We start from the raw sequence: 23,662 nt of genomic DNA, 5'->3' as shown, positions 1-23,662 counted from the left end.
CATGAATAAGCTTCAAAACTCATGCTCTTGATCCCTTTAAGTTTATGAGTGACTCCTCTAGTGTTTGTGTCCCACCTCTTATCACATCTCAGGTTTGCCTATTATATGTACTGTACTGTATTGTAATGCAGTTCATCACTACTTTAGTTGAAGGTATTTGAGACCTATTATGTTCCTTTGAAAAGAATGCATTTTGATTCATGACCCTTTTATAAACAAAGGTTTGCTGTCCAGTTCTTTCACCTTTTTATGTTCTTCTAACCTTTTCTCTACTGCCCAAAAGATGAACTCATAGCATGCTCTTGAACCTTGCACCCAATATATTAAGACTTTCAGTAGCCATGTCTTGTTTCTCTTGTCTTGTTTTAGTAGTGATTATTGGCTGTCTTATAGATATAGTTGTCTTGAATATGCCAAGATGGCTGCTCCTAATGATTACAATTATGATCCTAGTAATGTATATAATGTACTGTATGTAAATCTATGTAATACATTTTGGTGTAAGGCTGAAGACTTCTGTGGTTCTCAACAATCATTTAATACTGTTTTCAAGGATAGTACTTCTAAGTGTTGTTTGAAAAATGCTTGAAAATCCTTTTCAGGTGGTTGAACTTGCAATACTCTTGAAGGACTACAAGACCAGGAATCAATATACGAGGCAGGGTGTATGCTTCAATGGCAAGAAGACGAGTCTTCTTTACACTCAAGTAAGTAAATAAATTTGGCACAGTTATCTTGCGCACGCACTCACGAATACACGCGTGCACGCACTCACGCACACACGCGCACGCACACTGTATACTAGATATACTAATTATATACTAGATAGAAAACTATCACCTGAGGACCACATAAAGAATATTGTGCAAGGAGCCTATGCTATGCTTTCTAACTTCAGAATTGCATTTAAATACATGGATGGCGATATACTAAAGAAATTGTTCATGACTTTTGTTAGGCCAAAGCTAGAATATGCAGCTGTTGTGTGGTGCCCATATCTTAAGAAGCACATCAACAAACTGGAAAAGGTGCAAAGACATGCTACTAAGTGGCTCCCAGAACTGAAGGGCAAGAGCTACGAGGAGAGGTTAGAAGCATTAAATATGCCAAAACTAGAAGACAGAAGAAAAAGAGGTGATATGATCACTACATACAAAATAGTTACAGGAATTGATAAAATCGACAGGGAAGACTTCCTGAGACCTGGAATTTCAAGAACAAGAGGTCATAGATTTAAACTAGCTAAACACAGATGCCGAAGAAATATAAGAAAATTCACCTTCGCAAATAGAGTGGTAGACGGTTGGAACAAGTTAAGTGAGAAGGTGGTGGAGGCCAAGATCGTCAGTAGTTTCAAAGCGTTATATGACAAAGAGTGCTGGGAAGACGGGACACCACGAGCGTAGCTCTCATCCTGTAACTACACTTAGGTAATTACACTTAGGTAATTACACACACACAACTGGAAAAGGTGCAAAGACATGCAACTAAATGGCTCCGAGAACTGAAGGACAAGAGCTACGAGAAGTCAGAGGCCTTAATATGCCAAACTAGAAGATAGAAGAAAAGAGAGACGATATGATCACTACATACAAAATAGTAACGGGGATCGATAAAAGTGATGGAAAAGAATTTCCGAGACCTGGAACTTTACGAACAAGAGGTCATAGATTTAAACTAACTAAACAAAGCTGCATAAGAAATATAAGAAAATTTTCACTTTTGCAGAGTGGTAGATAGTTGGAACAAGTTAAGTGAGAAGATGGTGGAGGTCAAAGCCGTTACTAGTTTCAAAGCATTGTATGACAGAGTATTGGGAAGATGGGGCACCATGAGTTTATTTTTTATCCTGTAACTACACTTGGGTACAGGAATTACATACACATGTACACAGTAGGTGGGACATAAAGAGCTAGACCTCACTTGCCCAAAGTGATAGGCAAGTACAACTGACAGAAAGGTGGGATCCAAGAGCTAACAGCCTGATCTTGCAAGCACAAATGATATAAACACTCACACTCATACCTCCTCTCAACTTTCTCACATACTCTCTATCACTTGCACTAGGCCATGTAATGATTAATGCATTTTTAAGTCACGACATGCAAGGTCTGATAAAAACTTTCTATAGTTTCTGATTCGATGCAGTAAATTTTTGACTACCCACAGGCACAATAAAAATAAAGTTGAGCAGGGAACAAGCTACTTTTACACAGATAATCTGGCTTTGAACAGGTTCATTATCTGTGAATACGATAAGCTAAAATGCTTTACATGAAGGGTATTCTGTCTCGGTAGGAAGGGAGGAATGGTGGGTAGTGGGTAGTAGCAGGTACTGTAATAAACACTTGGTGGCTCGTACTTAAGTGACAAAGTAATTAATGGAAATCACATTAAACTAGCCTGCAAATGTCACACCAATCCAAAAGTTGTACAGTAATGAGCAAATATTTGGATATGTCCTAAGTACAAAACTTACTCAAAAGCAAGTTAATGCATCACACTAAATCCAACTAGTTTAATATAATTTCCATGCATTTGTCACTGCAGAATCCTTCATAAAATCACGTCAAGCATACAGGCGAGCGGGTGAGATCATGCGGACTAAAGTGTTCACCCTTACTTGAGAGCCTTGCTAATGGCCCTACACATGTAAAACGAGAGTGTGATGAGGATTAGCTGCAGTGTGCCCAGACAGATGGCCACAGACAACATGGGAGTCAAGTAGTAGAAGGTGTTCTCCTGTAACCTGCTCAGACAGCCCTGTAACGGCAACCATCACCATACATAACATTAGGTCTGGAGAAATGTCTGTATTAGAGGCGTACAGAAATCACCAATAACTGTAAAACTATGACAAAAATGCAGAGATAAGAGAAAATGTTGCTCATATTGGTGACCTGCAGAATTCACATGTAAATATTTTACAATAGAGAAATTTTTACAATACAGAGAAGTTAGAATACAAACTGCATATACAGGGTGTACCTTAATTTTGTAACTACTAGTATATGACAAAACAGAACAAACTATTTTTATTTTTATTTTATCTTATGTATAAAATTGAGTTCATTGTACAGGTATTCACAATTACAACAGCTACACAAAAATCACACTATGAATAGTATCTGGAGTAAAGGTTTTAGACTTACGGGACACACTGTATATTTCATATTTGTAAAATTTAGAAAAAAATCGAGTGAGATAGAAACTGCTGTTGATCAATGATTAACAGAAATTAGGCCATGTTTACCAACCATTGTGAGAGCATTAATTTATGCAATACAAACATTTACATGCATCACATTACTCATCTGTCTCATGAAGTCCATGAGTTTCTGCAAATAAACTTTTATATACATCAACTGATAAGCCATTTAATTAATATTTTGACATTTTAGAGTTAAGGAACATTTGTAATATAAAAATCTTGGACAACAAAGAAAATAATGTCCTACAAGTAAGCATTACATGCCTAAACATACAGAGTACTTAACATTAGCCACATTATTTTTTTTATTTCTTTATAAGTGACACAACATGTTAGTGATTTCCTTGCAAGTAGGTCAAGAAGTCTGATATAGTGATGTACAAACACTTTCAACACTTTTGTAATATTGAAGCCGTTGATGCAGATGATCATGTATAAGATTATTTAGATTAACATCATACCATTGTGTTAAAGTAGAACCTCAAGGTTGAATGGCCTTTTTTTGTTTCTAAATAATTAAATAAAATAAATTTTTATTCAGGTAAGGTACATACATACAAGATAAGATACAAAGTTGATGGATTTATAGATAACGCTAGTACATACAATGCCTAAAGCCACTATTACGCAAAGCGTTTCGGGCAGGAAAAGCATTTCTTTATATGTATACTGTACTTGATACAGTATAGGGCCAAATATGATAGGAAAGATCTGAATTTGCTTTCTAATGCTGACATGTAGAAAAAATAACTCAATTTGGAATTCATATTGGTACTGGAAATTGCAGTAAAGAAAAAGCGTTAAACAATATTAAATGTGCAGAAAATTCTAAACTTGAGGCTACCTATTCTTGTCTACCTCAAAATACACAATCCATGTAAGCTTATACAATACCTTTCTGTTCTATAATAATGTGTAGAATTGTTTAGTTATAAAATATATTAGCAGTTAAGGAAATGTTTTTCACTTATTTTTAGGAAATTTTCAGATTCCTGACTAGCTATTGCCCCAGACCTGACTAGATACTACCCAACATGAGTCCAAATTTTAAAGCCATTTGATACCCAAAGTCCATCTATTGTGCAAAGTGAATCCTGTGCCCAGGACAAACACTGCTAATACTTCAAAATGTGGTATAAAAAAAATTTGGGCTATCGATTCTTTCTAACAGCTAACTACAGTACATTACACTTGAATTTCTTTACTCACCCAGTTCACCTTTACCAAATACTGTACAGTACCTGCACTCTACAGTGATCATGAGTGCGTACACATACACACATAGGAAGATAGGGCACTGCAAGCATATCCTCTAACTACAATTAGGTAATAACACAAAGAGCAACTGACTGTGAGGTAGTAGGAGTTATCCTGATTAGGGCTGGAAGGACAAGAGGGGTCGAGTGGGTAGAACTTGATAGGGTCACCCTCGAGGACACAACAGGCCCTCGGGATCAAGATATCACTTGACTTGTTTGCCTGCCACAATGCCGCCTGCTGGAAGTCTGTGTAGTTGTTCACCCCACAACACTTTAGCTGTTGGAAGGAGGAGGCATATTAGTCCGAGAAAATGAGAGACGACAGATACATGGAAAAAACATTAAGCATTAATTAATTAGTCTTAGTGATCTATATGAAGGCCATCTGCTGGAAAAATTAAGCAGTCAGAAGACCTGTTATATATCCTAGAAAAGCACAAGGCTCTCCTCCCATACTCATCCTTTGGTATGAACATATGGGTGGGTGATTTAAAATACATATTATTGGCAGTAAAAAAAAAAAATGGCTGAAATTCCACCATATTAAAATAATGTTATTAAATAAAGGACCTGGAGTCAAAATCCACCATTCAGTGAAAGTTGCACAACAGGTAGGAGCAGCAGTCAAAAAAGCTAACCAAACCCTTGGAATAATCAACGTACCTTTGACTAAGAAAAAGAAGTTAGTGATTCAATTGTATAAATCTCTGGTGTGCCCCCATTTGGATTACAGTATTTAAGCATGGAGACCTTATCTTCAGAAGGATATAGCTGCTCTGGAGAAAGTGCAACACCAGGCAACAAAAATCATTCCAGAGCTAAGTCAACCCTTGTACCAGGAACAGTTGAGGGCTACTGGGAAAACAACACTGCAAACCAGGCATGACAAGGCAGATCTCATTGAAACTTAAAATTCTGAGCAATTTGGAGGATGTTGATCTGGACAATTTCTTCAAAAGTCAGATGTAACACGAATAAGGAGCAACAGTTTCAAGCTAAACAAACCACAATATAGGACTGAGAACAGGAGATGCTTTTTTACCCACAGAATTATAAACCGATTGAACTTCCTACCTGTCGAGGTTGTAAATGCCAAAACTCGGTTAAATTTTTAAACAGGAGAATGAGGGTGAAAGAAACTCTGTCCATTTGTTTCCACCTCTGCTAGGGATCGAACCCAGAACCTTAGGACTATGAATACCGAGCGCAGTCCACTCAGCCGTTAGGCTCCTGAACTCATCTATACCACAGTTTATGTACATCAAATATTTAAGTATATATTTTTGTTTTATATATTTTAGGTATTTTTATGTATATTTCTTAGCAAAGAAATAGGGCGGACATTTATTCAGCAAAATGACTGTACAAACATTTAAAGTTGGTATTTGACACCACTAAATTATAAATTTAATATATACTTTTTCGAATTGTTTTAAAATTACAAGAAGTAAATTTATTCCAGAGTTCTTCATGACTGGACGCGGAGAAGCACCTTTTTCTTCAAATTCAGAAGACAGGACTCAAGTGATGACAGTCGATCCTGCAAGCACATCTAGGCCAGTATGTAAACTTACACCCTTTCCTGTATATGTGAGCAAAACGGAGAGGGGAAAAGAGGGGTGTCAGACAGAGAGAGGGGAAAGTATTGTGGGAAGTATTGAGAGGAAGGAGTTGAGGGGAGAGCAGAGCAAATGCTTGAGGGTGGGGGAGAGGTGTTATGACAAGGGGACATGAGAGGGGAAACAGATGAAGGGGCCAGGCAGTGTGTGAAGTGACAGTAGAGGGTCGGGCAGTGTGTGAAGTGACAGTAGAGGGACAGGCAGTGTGTGAAGTGACAGTAGAGGGTCGGGCAGTGTGTGAAGTGACAGTAGAGGGACAGGCAGAGTGTGTGAAGAGACAGTAGAGGGTCGGGCAGTGTGTGAAGTGACAGTAGAGGGACAGGCAGAGTGTGTGAAGAGACAGTAGAGGGACGGGCAGTGTGTGAAGTGATGGTAGAGGGTCGAGCAGTGTGTGAAGTGACAGTAGAGGGACAGGCAGAGTGTGTGAAGAGACAGTAGAGGGACAGGCAGTGTGTGAAGTGATGGCAGAGGGACAGGCAGTGTGTGAAGAGACAGTAGAGGGACGGGCAGTGTGTGAAGTGATGGCAGAGGGACAGGCAGTGTGTGAAGAGACAATAGAGGGACAGTCAGTGTGTGGACAGACAGTAGAGGGACAGGCAGTGTGTGAAGAGACAGTAGAGGGACAGGCAGTGTGTGAAGAGACAGTAGAGGGACGGGCAGTGTGTGAAGAGACAGTAGAGGGACAGGCAGTGTGTGAAGAGACAGTAGAGGGACAGGCAGTGTGTGAAGAGACAGTAGAGGGACAGAGGGAATAGATAGCTATGGGGTGAAGGAATCACCGGGGTTGAGAAACCGGTTCAATATACCCATTTCCCTCAATGAACAGTCGCTGTCTCCACAAACTATTTTTTCCCTTTCTTCTCAGGGGAGCTGGTCGGCCGAGCGGACAGCACACTGGACTTGTGATCCTGTGGTCCCGGGTTCGATCCCGGGCGCCGGCGAGAAACAATGGGCAGAGTTTCTTTCACCCTATGCCCCTGTTACCTAGCAGTAAATAGGTAACTGGGAGTTAGTCAGCTGTCACGGGCTGCTTCCTGGAGGTGGAGGCCTGGTCAAGGACCGGGCCGCGGGGACACTAAAAAAGCCCCGAAATCAACTCAAGATAACCTCAAGATAGATAACCTCACCATTCCCTCTCCTTCTCACCATTCCCTCTCCTTCCTTTCCACCATTCCCTCCCCTTCCTTTCCACCATTCCCTCCCCTTCCTTTCCACCATTCCCTCCCCTTCCTTTCCACCATTCCCTCCCCTTCCTTCTCACCATTCCCTCTCTTCTCCTTTGCCGCGGTGGGGAGTGAGTGCTGTAGTCAGTCTCCATCCATATCCATAAACAGAGCCGGGAGACTTTCAGACCTAGTTCACAAACAAGGTAAAATACGGGGCCTGCATTCACCCTTATTGTGGACTTGAATTTACGCGCAGCAGTTTGTGTGAGACTATTGGGAGGGGGGAAGGAATTTACTGGCCGGAGTAGTGAGATACACAAGACCGAGGTGAGGCTGCGTATTAACGCGAGGCTTTGGCTCTTTCTTCATTTAATGATTGTATTGATGAGCCTTTGCGTGCACTTATTCCATTGCGGGAGTGCCTAGTTGTAGGGATGCCTACTCTAACCCGCCTACTAAGGGAGCCGGCGGTTGAGCGGACAGAACACTGGATGCGTGATCCTGTGGTCCTGGGTTCGATCCTGGGTGCCGGCGAGAAACAATAGGCAGAGTTTCTTTAAGCCTGATGCCCCTGTTACCTAGCAGTAAATAGGTATCTGGGAGTTCGTCAGCTGTCATGGGCTGCTTCCTGGGGGTGGAGGCCTGGTCGAGGACCGGGCCGCGGGGACACTAAGCCCCGAAATCATCTCAAGATAACCTACATGTTGACAGTCTGGAGCTTGATGTGCAAACTTCACGACTTTAGCTCCTAACACGAGGAACTAAGAAGTGTCTGTTAATGCAGAGGCGAGGGAGGGAGGGAGGGAGGGAGGGAGGGAGGGAGGGAGGGAGGGAGGAGGAGGAGGAGGGAGGGGGAGGAAGGGGGGAGAGGAGAGGAGAGGGAGGGGGAGGAGGAGGAGAGGGAGAGGAGGAGGAGAGGGAGGGAGGGGTAGAGTTACGGTCTCGCTTCATGCAGGTTGACGGTCAATCCAAGTGGTTGGGCACCATTCCTTTCCCACGTCCCATTCCTTATCCTGACCCCTTCCAAGTGCTGTGTAGTCGTAATGGCTTGGCGCTTTTCCCTGATAATTCTCGCCGGAGGGGAGGAGGACAGCTATCAGGGAAAAGCACCAAGCCATTACGACTATACAGGACTTTGAAGGGGTCAGGATAAGGATTGGGACGAGGGAAAAGGAATGGTGCCCAACCACTTGGCAATTGAACGCCGACCTGCATGAAGCGAGACCGTCGCTCTACCGTCCAGCCCAAGTGTATACCTGGCCCATGAGGGCGTTCCAAGCGACGGTGACGGAGTTGGCCTGGTCGTGGGTGGAGTAGTAGTGCTTGAGGGTGTGCTTCAAGAAGTTCTGCAGCTCCTCCTTCGCCTGCCGGGAGAATTACTGACATTAACAACACGTCGCTTACATCATGACAATAAACAAATATAATCTTCATGTTCCTTGTGTTTAACCTACCTCAAAACTCTTCCTTTAAAAATGTTAAATTTTGAACACTGTCTAAACCTAAATAATCAACTAATAAAGCTTATTTGCCGGTGGATACGACGCATTTTTGTATATATTATGCAAAATATATATAATTATATACATATGAATTTTTGGGTCAAATAGGTACATATACGCCGGCAAATAGGTACATTTCGTAACAGACTACCCTTGACTGGACAAGATATGCCAGACCAATAATGGTAATTTTTAACATATTAGTGCCCTTTAGGGTGGCATATTATTGCAAACTAAGGGAAACTAAGGGTAACAAGGGTACCTGTTACTGTCTCAAGGAGTACCTGTGACTATCGTGTAACAATTATATGATATTATCTATTATGTACCAAGGTAGATAACAGATAATATCATATTAATTAATTATCTACCTTGGTAGATAGGTATTATCTACCAAGGAACATCTCCCCACGAATCTTAATCACTCCCACACACACATTACCACTATTGTTTTATGCAACAGTTTACTCTTATATTTGTCAGATTAATCTAATATTTAGCTATAATCAACGTGAGTTTACTGAACCATATTGTCAATTATGAGGGATAGCAAGACAGGAGGGAGGGAGGGAGAAGAGGGAGAAGAAGGAGGGAGGGAGGGAGGGAGGGAGAAGAGGATGGGGGAGTAAGGAATGGGAGATTCGTAGAGGATGGGTGAGTACTGTGTGTTAACATTTGTGGGACTAAATGTGCGTTCTATCTCGCTGGAGACAAAGAATGTGCTGTTCATGTAGCAAGGTCACACACACACACATTAACCAGTGCACCGATGTGGGTCTGTTATGTGACGGACAGGAAGGGGAGGATTATGAGGTGGGGCGGGGAGGATTATGAGGTGGGAAGGGGGGTATTATGAAGTGGAAAGGGACGCCTTTCCCCCTTTCCACACTCCTGTACAGCTAGCTCGCTCAACTGATACGGAACAAATAGCAATGCCTTCTTTATAAATATTTCACAGCACAAATCTATGCCCGCGTCCTGAGCTTAAGACAGACATATGTAGCGAATGCAATGTCGAAGCAAGATCACTGTAATATAGTGCTCACAAATGTCTCCAAAGCTTTTTAACAGCCTGGCACACACGGCCTAAAAAGATAAGATATCTGGCCTAAGGCTTCCACAGAGATATGCTGCTACATTTGTGCAGTTTTATAAACAGAACAGCCTGGCTCAGTATCGATAGCTACTTGGGTGATATAATCTAATTGAAAAAATGGAGTACCACAAGGAATCTGCCTTTCACCTATGCTATACAAAAATATACACAGCTGACCTGCCCCAACCGGGAGGATACATTACATACGCTGAGGATGTCACTCAGATAATATGCCACAACCTGGACCTTCAGAGCTGCTATTAGCCAACAAAACCAAGGCAGCAATTGAATTAATAAACTTGAAAAGCAATGGAAAATGTGTTCAAATAAACAAAAGTTTCGTTCTGCGTGTATTTGCAATGTGTATTTTGCAATACACATTGCAAAATGAAACCCAGATCCCATTAATCCTTGACAACCATACTATCAAATATACGGATAGACAGACAGAATACTGAAAAAAGGCAAAAAAAGACTTAGGAAATCTAAGAAGATTCCGTAGTCTTAACACGAACACATAACTACACTTATCTAGTCCGGCCACATCTTGAATATCCTCCAGTACCACTAAATATCTTAATGAAAACCAACATGCACAAACTACAAGCAGTGTAAAATAAGGCGGTAAGAAGATCCGTGTAACACGGGGGGGGGGGGGGGGGTATTCGTTCTGTATTTCGTATCTTCGTTCTCTCTACCCCTCTCCTTACCCGTATTCTACTTTATTTACCTATACCAAGGCACCCAGACAACAAAGTGAATACACACTGTCAGCAAGGTGGACAGCCCGCCTGCTATCATAACTCTCACTATATTTTCCCTTCGCCTGTGTCTCATCCTCTTTACTCCACCCTCCCCCCCCCCCCCCCTTCCCCAGAAAAAAACAAACGGAAAAGGGAAGGGTCTATAGGAGCTGGGTAGGTTTGTGTCGTAGTGTGAGTGGGTGTATGGGTAGTGTGGGTGGGTGCATGGGTATGTTGGGGGAGTGGGATTCCCATCAACAATCCTGTACTATGTGGAGACTCACCTCAGTCTTGTAAACAGCAGCCAGGGCGCCTCCGGTGACCTCCAGGATGAAGATAACGATGATCATCAGACCGTACTGTGGTGAGGAAACATTTACAATTAAAGACTGGAGGGAAGTACACACACTCTTATTAAGAATGAAAGAAAACTGACTAAGCATACCCAAAGGAGTGGAAATGTAAAGGGAGTTCCGTCGAACAAAACTATCAGGAGGGAAAGCACCAAGGCATTAATTACGACTATATAGCACTGGGAAGGGGTCAGGATGAGGATTTGGGATGGGACGGGGGGAAAAGAATGGTGCCCAACCACTTGGACGGTCGGGGATGGAACGCTGACCTGCATGAAGCGAGACCATCGCTCTACCGTCCAGCCCAAGTGGTCCGTCGAACAAACTAATTTACAAATGTCACCAACCGCCCATAAGTGAAACTGCTTGATATAAAAGATGTGTCTCAAGCTTACTGAGGGTCCTCACCATTGTGAGCAATGCTCTGGACTCCATGGCGGCTCCGCAGCATCCCAAGAAGCCGATGAGGAAGACGAGGCCGCCGGCGACGATGAGGACGTAGGCGCCATGCTCCATGACGGAGGGCTGGTTGAACTGCTGGAGGCTCTCATTGTCCGACACCCGCGTCAGCAGCAGGAAGGAGGTGTTGTCCACCGCCAGCCAGATGCTGAGCGCCAGCACCAGTCCCCCGGCAGCCTGTGACAGGTATGAAAGAGCGTGTATTACTGACTTGTTCAGGTGTGTGAGACATACGCACAGCAGTAACTAACACACACGTGACTCGGGCAGTAGAGCTCCCGAAACCCTCTCCAGGTGTGCTCCAGGTATATGAAAGTGACGTTGACCAGACCACACCCTAGAAGGTGAAGGGACGACGACGTTTCGGTCCGTCCTGAACCATTCTCAAGTCGATTGTGATTTGTGCGTCATCAGCTGCTGTTCTCTACCCCAACCAAAGTAACAAAGAAGCCCATGAACCACACTAAACCACAGCACTCGCTCTATTTCCTGGCATAGATCAAATTAACTAAATATTAATACCTCGTAATGCTCATTACATGGTTTAATTAACATTAAATTACCATTTTGTGGTGTAATTAGCGAGATATTCATGAAGTACATCAGCCGGGAATTAAAACCTATTGTACAAGTGTAGCAACTTAGTGGTGATATAGAGCATTAGTGGAGTCATTAGTTTTTATTCTCTCGCCCCTCCCCCTCCCTCCCTCTCTACCCCCTCCCTCCCTCTCTACCCCCCTCCTTCCCTCTCTACCCCCCTCCTTCCCTCTCTACCCCCCTCCTTCCCTCTCTACCCCCTCCTTCCCTCTCTACCCCCCCTCCTTCCCTCTCTACCCTCCCTTCCTCCATCCATCAATGCACTCTCCCTCCCTCGCAGATTAGGGCAAGATTCCCCACCAGAGCCACATCACAAGGTACACTTGATTTCCCTTCGATAATACAATCACTTATCGTATGGAGAGATGGTGTCTCACGTTAGGGAATGAGGGAGTTAATATGGGCAGGGGGGATGAGTTAATATGGGCAAGGGGGGATGAGTTAATATGGGCAGGGGGGGATGAGTTAATATGGGCAGGGGGGGATGAGTTAATATGGGCAGGGAGGGATGAGTTAATATGGGCAGGGGGGATGAGTTAATATGGGCAGGGGGGATGAGTTAATATGGGCAGGGAGGGATGAGTTAATATGGGCAGGGGGAATGAGTTAATATGGGCAGGGGGGGATGAGTTAATATGGGCAGGGGGGATGAGTTAATATGGGCAGGGGGGATGAGTTAATATGGGCAGGGGGATGAGTTAATATGGGCAGGGGGATGAGTTAATATGGGCAGGGGGGATGAGTTTAATATGGGCAGGGAGGGATGAGTTAATATGGGCAGGGAAGAATAATGTTTCCAGCCGTATAGTGTCACAGAGTTGTGTGGACCAGCTTCGTATCAATTGAATTTTAATTAGTTTTTCCATAGCGCTGGAACTAGAATTCTTCTCCATTTATAATATTTTGTCTGTGGCAGACTGCCAAGACTGGAAGTCTTGGCATGCATTAGTTTACAGGTTTGCTGTGTCTTTTATAAACACTTTTCTTAAAGATTCCAGCGTTATTAGCGATGGTTACTGATAAGATACCGCCAAGTGTATCTTGTACCCAAGAATGAGAGCATTGGGAAGGGTACAGATCCCCTTGGACGCTGTCTTCCGTATAGGAGGCTCGTGATTTTACATTGTTCCTTTTTATTTAGGAAGTTGAAGGTCTAGCTCCCTTTTTCATTTGGTCTTCGCGTGAGTGTATGTTTGCTATTTATACCATGGTCACATCTGTCCAAGGTTTTAGTGTAATGTTAGTGATTATTAGGAATCTTGCTTGCTTCCCAGTGCATCTAAGACCATGCATCAGTGGGCCAGCAACTGTGAACAGCAGCAGCAGCAGTCTGCTCTCTACACATGTTGCCTCACCACTGTGAAAGATGTTGTCACCTCCTGTGGTTTTGTAAGCTTACTTCACACCACTCAGTCTTTGGAATTGTGTGTGTGTTAATGCTGTTCGGTCTACCTGCCTACTTCCCTCTCTTCCTTGCTTACCCATTTCTTCACTATCCCACACTCTTCCTCATCTCCCTATCTTCCTCACCCACCTCCATCTTCTCTTCCTTTCACACCTCCCTCTTTCTCTCACTTTCCCTTTCATCTTCCTTTCCCCCCCTCCTCCTATTCCATAGTAAGCTCTCCAGCTCACACTCTTCTCTCCCTCCCAACTCTCCTTCCCAACTCACTCCCTCTCTCTCTCTCTCTCTCTCTCTCTCTCTCTCTCTCTCTCTCTCTCTCTCTCTCTCTCTCTCTCTCTCTCTCTCTCTCCTCTAACACGAAGCATCACTTGCTTTCTCCCACCTTCTGGCGTCATTGTCTCCATGGCAACACGACATCCGGACCGAAAAACGAGTGAATTATGGAGGTGATGCCGAGGGAGGCGGGAGATGGAACTGTGTCTTGTCCCACTGCTGGGATGCTGGTGCAGGTGAGAAGATTTATTAAATTGTCTCCCACTCTGTACTCTCAATTGATTACTCGTGTGTGTCTCCCTCTGGAGGTTGATATTTCTCACACAGAGTGAAATGATGGGAAATATTTAAATAATATATCTAAAACAAGTGATAAAAAATGTATATGCACTGATAAAAGGAATGTAAATAACAAATGAAAATCGAGAGAATCAGTGTCCAAAGTCTGGCAGTCGAGGCTTGTATTGTTTACATCAGGCTGGGCCCTCTTGTCGACTCTTGCCCCCCCCCCCCTCCTTCCCTCAAACTTCCCTCCCCTCCCCCACACTTCCCTCCCCCTCTCTCCTCTTCAACAAAAAGATTTGGAAATGGATATAATTCCAGAGCTAACACACACACACACACACACACACACACACACACACGCACGCACGCACGCACGCACGCACACACACACACACACACACACACACACACACACACACGCACGCACGCACGCACACACACACACACACACACACACACACACACACACACACACACACACACACGCACGCACGCGCACGCGCGCGCACACACACACACACACACACACGCACGCACACACACACACACACACACACACACACACACACACACACACACACACACAGGCGGTACTTTTACAGCATATGGGAAGGTGGCAAACATTTAAAACCTGAAAACTCTTTCATAACAATGTATACGACCAATGTAAGGCCAGTACTAGTTTATGAAGCACTGGCATGACATCTGCTCATCGTAAAACACAAAACAAAACTGGAAAATTTGCAGTGGTCTGCAATAAGTGCCAGAATTAAGAGGACTAAGGTATGAGGTAAGTTATGAGGGACAACTCAATCTCACAACCTTAGAGAAAGGAAAGAACAGAAGGGCCATGGTCACAACATACAAAATACTGGGAATAGACAAGGCGAATAAGGAGAAAACAAAACAAGATAATAGGCATAAGCTGAAAACTCAAATGAGTCGAAAGAAATGTACGTAAATATTAATTTCCGTAAATATTAAAATATTAATATTAAATGTACGAAAAATTTCCGTACAAGTGGTTAACAAATGTAACACACCGAAAGACGCTGAGGCAGCCACCTCCATCCAACACGAAAGAACAAATATGGGAAAGAACAAATATGGGAAAGAACAAATGGGAAAGAACTTCAACGTCAGAAAAAAAACAAAATAACGCACCGAGAACAAGAAGATTAATTGTACTTTTAGTCACTCTTAGGTAAGCACCACCCTCTTCTCCTCTCCCTCTGCCTCTCTCTCTACCTCCCTCTCACTCATCACCATCAAACCTTCCTTCCCTGCTTCCTTTTCCAATTCTTCCACTCTCCACCACTCCGCTTCCCCACTAAAGTAACAAACCTCGAGATAAAATCTGCCGCTGGAGTCCAAAAAGTGTTGCCTGGTCGTGAAAATTTTGTTTTCGCTTCCCAATTTCTATGGACTCCTACTGATTACCTTTTTTTGGTAGTGACTTGTACCCACCTAGTGGCTCATTATCTCAAGCACTGTACTAGGATTGTGCGATCAAGTAATTAATAAATAAACAATTTATCTGATACCTTAATAAACGAGGTCATTAACATTTGGGCTCGGTTTACAATCTCTGCTCGAGTGCCCAGTCAGGTAAGTCAAACCAGACAGGATAGAGCTGTGTGTCTCAAAATTTGATCACATGCCTTATCACTCGATATGGTTAGATATATATATGAATGAGACTGGGTATCCTTTGGAGGTGTTTATCACGTTCTCTATTTTTCAAGTTCATATTTTTTTTTTACAAGGAAACCCGATTTGCAATGCAATCCTCTGAGATTTTGCAATTCGATATGCCAGTCCCCAATATATTGATAAGTGGGATTTAGGATGGTGCAGAAATATTTGTATGCAAGAAATAATGATAGTCAATAATTCTTGTAATGTTAATTAATGTAATACGTTATATTGATACGACAGACAGGTGCAGGATGCGATAGTATATGTGTGGGATACGATAGTATATGTGTGGGATACGACAGTATATGTGTGGGATACGACAGTATATGTGTGGGATACGATAGTATATGTGTGGGATACGATAGTATATGTGTGGGATACGACAGTATATGTGTGGGATACGATAGTATATGTGTGGGATACGACAGTATATGTGTGGGATACGACAGTATATGTGTGGGATACGACAGTATATGTGTGGGATACGACAGTATATGTGTGGGATACGATAGTATATGTGTGGGATACGATAGTATATGTGTGGGATACGACAGTATATGTGTGGGATACGACAGTATATGTGTGGGATACGACAGTATATGTGTGGGATACGATAGTATATGTGTGGGATACGATAGTATATGTGTGGGATACGACAGTATATGTGTGGGATACGATAGTATATGTGTGGGATACGACAGTATATGTGTGGGATACGACAGTATATGTGTGGGATACGACAGTATATGTGTGGGATACGACAGTATATGTGTGGGATACGATAGTATATGTGTGGGATACGACAGTATATGTGTGGGATACGACAGTATATGTGTGGGATACGACAGTATATGTGTGGGATACGACAGTATATGTGTGGGATACGATAGTATACATATAGGTTATGACGGTACAAGTAAATAAAAATACAAATCATAGCCTGGTCTGCCTCGCTACAATGGCCGGAATATTTCACGATAACAATGTTCAAAAATTAACTTTTAATCCTCTTTTAATAAAGTTTCGCCCGGCCCCAATTTCAAAGCTTTGATCTCCTTTTCGACTATTAAATTTTTTTTATTCTAATAAAAATTAACTACTTGAAAGAAACTTAATTTCTCGCTGAAGTTTAATTTAACTTTCGAGGTCCTTCAGGCGGTACACAAAATATTTTCTTATCACTCCATTCATAATATCTCTGTTTGGTTTCCAATTTATTTTAATATTTCGATTTATATTACAAAATATTAGACGACTCTAGACTTTGTCAACCTGAAACTGCCACTTCAACACTCCTTTCACTTCTGCTTGTAATGTTTGGAGTTCTGGCAACTCCTATTGTTCTCTGGCTGGCTCGCTCCCTCACACGCACGCTCTCTCTGGCTATCTCTCTCTCTCTCTCTCTCTCTCTCTCTCTCTCTCTCTCTCTCTTTCTCTACTCTTTACAAGATGATACTGTTATTGTAGTACACGCCACTGTCAACGTAGCGCCTCTACAGTATAAGCTAGGCTCTCCAGCGCCCCTACAGTATAAGCTAGGCTCTCCAGCACCCCTACAGTATAAGCTAGGCTCTCCAGCACCCCTACAGTATAAGCTAGGCTCTCCAGCACCCCTACAGTATAAGCTAGGCTCTCCAGCACCCCTACAGTATAAGCTAGGCTCTTCAGCGCCCCTATAGTATAAGCTAGGCTCTTCAGCGCCCCTACAGTATAAGCTAGGCTCTCCAGCACCCCTATAGTGTAAGCTAGAGTCTCCAGCCCCCCTACAGTATAAGCTAGGCTCTCCAACACCCCTACAGTATAAGCTAGGCTCTCCAGCCCCCCTACAGTATAAGCTAGGCTCTCCAGCCCCCCTACAGTATAAGCTAGGCTCTCCAGCCCCCCTACAGTATAAGCTAGGCTCTCCAGCCCCCCTACAGTATAAGCTAGGCTCTCCAGCCCCCCTACAGTATAAGCTAGACTCTCCAGCCCCCCTACAGTATAAGCTAGGCTCTCCAGCCCCCCTACAGTATAAGCTAGGCTCTCCAGCACCCCTATAGTGTAAGCTAGAGTCTCCAGCCCCCCTACAGTATAAGCTAGGCTCTCCAGCCCCCCTACAGTATAAGCTAGGCTCTCCAACCCGTGTTTTCTCTCCTTCTCCCCCTAAACAAAAACTGCACTACAGCATGCAGTTGTATAGAGCCAGGAAATGCTGGCTCACAATTTGTAGCATCTGTGACAGTGATTATACTATATATATTTGTTGATTTTTTTAAATTGTTAATTTTTTACTTTTTGTTCAACATTTATGCACAAATATTATTATTTTGTACGTAAATATAAATAGAAATGTCTGTTTCTGTTCGAGGTTAGAGGTCAAACTCTTGGGCCCAGCCTCACCCAACCATGCATCCTGATTCCCTTTAAGAACATAAAAATGAAGGTAACTACAGAAAGCCTATTGGCCCATACGAGGTAACTCGTATTTATAACCACCCACTCTCATTCATATATGTCTAACCTACGCTTGAAACAATCAAGGGATTCTATTTCTATTACATTACGCGGTAACGTAATGTGGTCGGGATCGCCACAATTCGAGAACTAGGAGCATGCCATAGTCACATACTGAACCCCATGACGATTTTGACATCTGACTCTGGCTAAACACTTTGGAAAACAAATTCAAAACCATTATATTTTGTGACATTATTGTAAAATACTGTGCACTGATCATGGGAAAATTATAAACAAATTGTTGTTCATCATATTTTGCCCATAGCAGCAAAAAGATGTATCTTCTGAAGGTGTCAACACCATCACATGAACATCCTCGTACCCTGGGCCCATGACTAAGATGCAGTAAGTATTTTCATGCTAGGCTGCAATGCTGAGCTGCTGGAACAAAAAACCCGTCGCTCTTGGCTCCTTGGTTTCCCTAATGAGTTTGACCTGCAAATCATTCAAAAACTTGAGTGCACTTTCACCCCCTTGAGCCTAATGTTTTCGAGTGTTCTGGAACAAAGCACTGTACAAGGCCTCGGTGTTTTGTTTTTTTCTGGGACTCGCTGAGAGTAGCAGCAATACACCCCTCGGCTCCGGTATACCTGAGGTGGGTGTCGGCTACAGTGATTCAGTTATGCGCAAGTATCGACAAGGAGAAACGAAAATTCTGAACGCCACACCACCACCGCCGCCGCCACTAGGCTAAATGCTCTCCATCATTCAACTGACAGTTCAGATCCACTCTCCTTGAAAGCTTTCCTCTCTTGCCTTCTTCATTCGCCCCAATTCATAGACACCGCTAGTCCCAGCTTGTTATCTTGAGATGATTTCGGGGCTTTTTAGTGTCCCCGCGGCCCGGTCCTCGACTAGGCCTCCACCCCCCAGGAAGCAGCCCGTGACAGCTGGCTAACACCCAGGTACCTATTTTACTGCTAGGTAACAGGGGCATAGGGTGAAAGAAACTCTGCCCATTGTTTCTCGCCGGTGCCTGGGATCGAACCCAGGACCACAGGATCACAAGTCCAGTGTGCTGTCCGCTCGGCCGACCGGCTCCCGGTCTAGCCTAGCTTGCGTGCAATGTTCCCCTTCACCGAACTACTTCATGTTTCAACATTCAGTGTTCAACATTTACACCAACTCTATTAAATTTATGTACAGCATTTATTCCCATTGTCTGCCATCCCCTATCCTCTCCTCTCCCCTCTATCCCCCATCCCCCTGTCCCTCCTCTCCTCTCTATCCCCCCATCCCCCTCCCCCTTCCTCCTTCCCTCTCGTGGACTCTCGTTCGCGTGCTTCATCCTGCACATCATCTTTATCGCTCTCTGCCCCATTTGCCAGATTTTTCTTAATTTCTTCGTCTCTATATTAGTGTTCTTACTGTTATTGCCTCTCCAAATAAGTAGGAGAATTGGTGCTTGTGTGTTGCGCACTCGGCCTCCTGCCTCGCCTCCTGCCTCGCCCCCTGCCTCGCCTCCTGCCTCGCCTCCTGCCTCGCCTCCTGCCTCGCCTACCCTCGCCATATAAAAAGACGGCGGCCATCTCCAACTCCGCCTCACTTTAGACCTTCCTGGGCGCCAGAATTACCCAATAGTAGTCCCTTCCCACAGAATAAGTCATATAAATTCCGAACTGAGAGAGAGAGTGAGAGAGAGAGAGAGAGAGAGAGAGAGAGAGAGAGAGAGAGAGAGAGAGAGAGAGAGAGAGAGAGAGAGAGAGAGAGAGAGAGAGAGAGAGAGAGAGAGAGAAAGGATATTAAAATTTCGAGCATCAAAAGCAAATTTCTCACTGTTAATTAAATTCGCTTAATATAGCCATATATCACAAGCCCATCACTTTCACGCTACACCATCACCTAGACGCACCTCACCATCACCGAGACGCACCTCACCATCACCTAGACGCAACACACCATCACCTAAGCATTTATCTGTCAAGACTTATTTCTCTTTAGGTGCCCGGGCCACCTCTTGGGTGGCTTAATCTTCATCAATCAATTAATCCCATTAGGGAATGCGTGTCCCCCCCCCCCCCCCCCACACCTGAATGGTTGCCGGGCCACCTACCAAGTACCACCAGGGCCTACCAATCCACACATCTGAAAATAAAGGTAGTGACGATTTTATAACGGTCCACGACGGACCGAAACGTAGTCACTTGATAACGGTCTAGGACGGACCGAAACGTCGTTACTTCCTTCATTTTCAGACGTATGTGTTGCGTGTCACGTAACTGCCTTACCGCCTGCTGGTCGTTTCCCGCCAAGCCTCGTGTCAGTCCCTATTTCGGGGCGAACGTTTCCGGATTAAAATAATCTCCGCCCACCAGCCTCTTGTATACACAAATACAGAACATCGCGGAAGGCCCTGTAAGAGGCAGCTCCTATGTATGTCCAAACTGATGCATGTACGTGTCTAACCTACGCTTGAAACAATGCCACGTCTATTAGGTTATCCGGTAATTTAATCCATAAACCGTAGAAGCCTAACAAGTTCACAAATATGCAGAGCTAAGAATGGATCGTCTAATAACTCTTGGTTTTATTACCTTCGAAGTGAACCAAGTCCACAAGAGGAACTTCAGCGAGAGAAGCCTCAATTTCCAATTTCTTTCTTTATTATGCACCCGATACCCATCCCGTGGTCAGTGGTGTAAAAGGTTACAGAGGCACATAATCGGTTCAGGAACTGAACCTTGTAGTTCGTTTAGCCTCAGTCGACGACAAACAAACTTGTTTATGAAGGCATTCAAATTGGGGGAGAACTGCTAATACCATTAAAAAGATTTTTTCCTCTTCACATCTTTACCTGGAAAGCCCCCGGCCACAAAATAATAATTTTTAAGACTTTTCAAAGCCTTCAAATTCGATAACATATTTGTTGAGAATAACCCAGCACACCTGCAAATAATTTTTGTTCTGTTTGATCAACTCATTCTCGATGTCTATTTTGCTAAAAAAAAAATTCAAGATACTAACCAAGGTGACTGACAGGTGGAGACGCACACGACTCCCTCACTGCAAGAGCTGAAAACAATATGCAACCCGCGGCTCCAGGAGAGATGATTAAATCTATTAGTCTGGCAACGAACGACGACTGGTGGTGATGACGCTAGTAGAGGAATGGTGGTAGTGGAGGTGGTAGTGGAGGTGGTGGTGGTAGTGGAGAAGGTGGTGGTGGTAGTGGAGAAGGGCGAGTATATGGAGGTGAGATTGTGTGGTTGTGGAGGGTTGGTTGAGATGGGGGTGTTTTTTTTTGTGTGTGTGTGTAGATGGGGGATTTGTCATGACGTCTTTTAAATATACGTCAGTCACCCTTTCACCAACTCCACCATGTGCGGGTAACGTTTTCTTTGATAAGGAAGAGCCACTGCAAAGTTGAAATTAAATTCCGCCGAGATGGCCAAGATTTAAAAAAAAATGATCCTAATTTACCTTAATATTCGCAGTGCTGAATTCCATTATCAGCATGAGTGATCACCAACAAGCATGACTACAACAGGCACTGAAAAAAACTAAGACCGCGGCGTTTAATTTGAAGATAACCGATATAATTACCATTCTCGGAGGGAAGGAAGCCTCTACTGTGGTGGTCCCTCTAGGCCATGTAACGGACCTTCTCCCGGGCATCTATTTAACCGCTAGGTGAACAGATGCATTAGGTGAATCCTGGTCCCTCGACTGTGATTCGAGGACGTACACCACCGTAGCCTAGTGGTCTAGGTCATAACTAAAAGTGTCGCCACAACATATTTAAACTCAACACGGAGACACACGGACTTAGGTTTACAGACACAAGACCTGGGGTCAGATTCACGAAAGCACTTACGAACGTGTACATCTTTCTTTAATCTTTGACGGCTTTGGTTACATTTATTAAACAGTTTACAAACGTGAAAACTTCCCAATCAACTGTTGTTATTGTTATAAACAGCCTCCTGATGCTTCGGAGCTCATCAACTGTTTAATAATTGAAAACAAAGCCGCCAAAGATTGAGAAAAGATGTACAGGTTCGTAAGTGCTTGCGTAAGTGCTTTCGTGAATCTGGCCCCTGGCCAGTGTGTGTAAATACATTAACCTCTTAACTCTGTATCCTACAGCTTGAGGGATTGTGAAGCCTAATCCCAGACAACTATTCGGGGACGAGCTGTCCAATCCTGCCCCAAGATTTCAACCCAGGACTGCTGTCTTCCTGACTGCTTCCGAAGCCTCGTTCACCCGTACACTCGCTAAGCAAGATTTCCTTTCGCCAAAGTCTAGTCACCAAATTAGTTTTTACTTTAATTAATATTTAATATCATATTTAATAGATTTAAAACTCTCCCCCCAAGACGTTGTGAGCAATCAGAGGTTTGAGATAAATATAAGTTGTTTACAAACAGATTTTTCACTAATATATTATGCAATTAGGAAATAATTATTTTTAACGAGTGTTGAATATCTAACGGCTTAGTTCCCGCGCTTAACCGTGGACTTAACTAATAATAATAATATCATAATTCGTCTCTCAGAATGTTCGGTAATACGTTTATTGTTTGTGATGTGTGTCTATGTATGTATTAACACGATGTACTGAACGGGGTGAGAATAGCTTGAGCTACCTCATCCCTTTGTGTGTATTTTACCTCAATAAACTTATTTCAATTTCATCATTTTCGTCGCTATTTTTGTTGCCCCTGCCACCACTTTCTTCCTCGCCTCCAGCAACATTTTCCTACGGCCTGTAAGAGCTCCCAGGCGGTAATTGACGATAGCAATCACCGGGTTCCTTAATGACTCCCCGCTAGTGTTTATTACCCAATGATCACCTGTCGGGTTAATTAGCCCTGCTTTCCCCCGCCCCGTCGCTATACCTGGGCTCACTTAGCCCCCCCCCCCTGGTCTTAAGTCATCTCACTTTATCTTGGCTCCTGGCAACTGCTAATCTCACCTGAAACTGACTTGACGAAATTTAAAGAAAATTATAAGTTACGGATCGAAACATCGTCGCTTCTCCATCTTCCGAGTTGTGGTTTGGTCATCAAGTTATTATCTTTCATCGAATGTTGAACAATAGTCATTGAGAAATTAACAAAAAAAACACCTGAAACCCGTTTTTGTTTGGGCTTTTCGAGGTTTGAAACATAGTTAATTCAAATGTAAAAAAAATCTGTTTCTGTTTTACATTTTTTTTCTATCTAAAACTGTTCGTATTTTTAACACTAAAATAACTAAAACAGATTCAAAGTTGTGCGCGAAACTTCCCCGGACGCCACCAGTCTCCTCTACTCCGGCCGCTGAGGGGCAAGAAAGAGCCCAAGTCTGGAGGCTCTCGAGTTGAGCAGCTCTACTTCCTCCTTAATGACCATCAGAGGAAACTTTGAACCCCAGTTGGCCCTTAATCTATTTAATTAAAAGTGCAATGAACCAGGCATTTGAGGTAATGGCAGGATGGTAAGAGAGTCAGGTTCAGAAACTTGATTCGTTACAAAATTTGTAAGGATGATTACACTAACGTCTGGACTAAACAGGTGA

General features: G+C 43.5%; 1 protein-coding gene across 1 annotated transcript in view; it reads right to left on the bottom strand.

Annotated features, from left to right (window-relative positions):
• Positions 1 to 23,662, bottom strand: part of LOC138349488 (tetraspanin-1-like) — a 42,990-nt gene that overhangs the window by 4,159 nt on the left and 15,169 nt on the right. Inside the window, exons 2-6 of the mRNA XM_069332873.1 lie at positions 11,358 to 11,585; positions 10,881 to 10,955; positions 8,512 to 8,619; positions 4,562 to 4,747; positions 2,624 to 2,763 (exon numbers count right to left, since the gene is read on the bottom strand). Coding sequence (XP_069188974.1) covers positions 2,624 to 2,763; positions 4,562 to 4,747; positions 8,512 to 8,619; positions 10,881 to 10,955; positions 11,358 to 11,585 — 737 coding nt within the window. The remainder of the gene's footprint in view (positions 1 to 2,623; positions 2,764 to 4,561; positions 4,748 to 8,511; positions 8,620 to 10,880; positions 10,956 to 11,357; positions 11,586 to 23,662) is intronic.

Source organism: Procambarus clarkii, chromosome 28, assembly GCF_040958095.1.
Source record: "Procambarus clarkii isolate CNS0578487 chromosome 28, FALCON_Pclarkii_2.0, whole genome shotgun sequence".
NCBI classification, from domain to species: domain Eukaryota; kingdom Metazoa; phylum Arthropoda; class Malacostraca; order Decapoda; family Cambaridae; genus Procambarus; species Procambarus clarkii.
The sequence above is the reverse complement of the archived record's forward strand: the minus strand, read 5'-3'. Positions and strand labels throughout refer to the sequence as shown.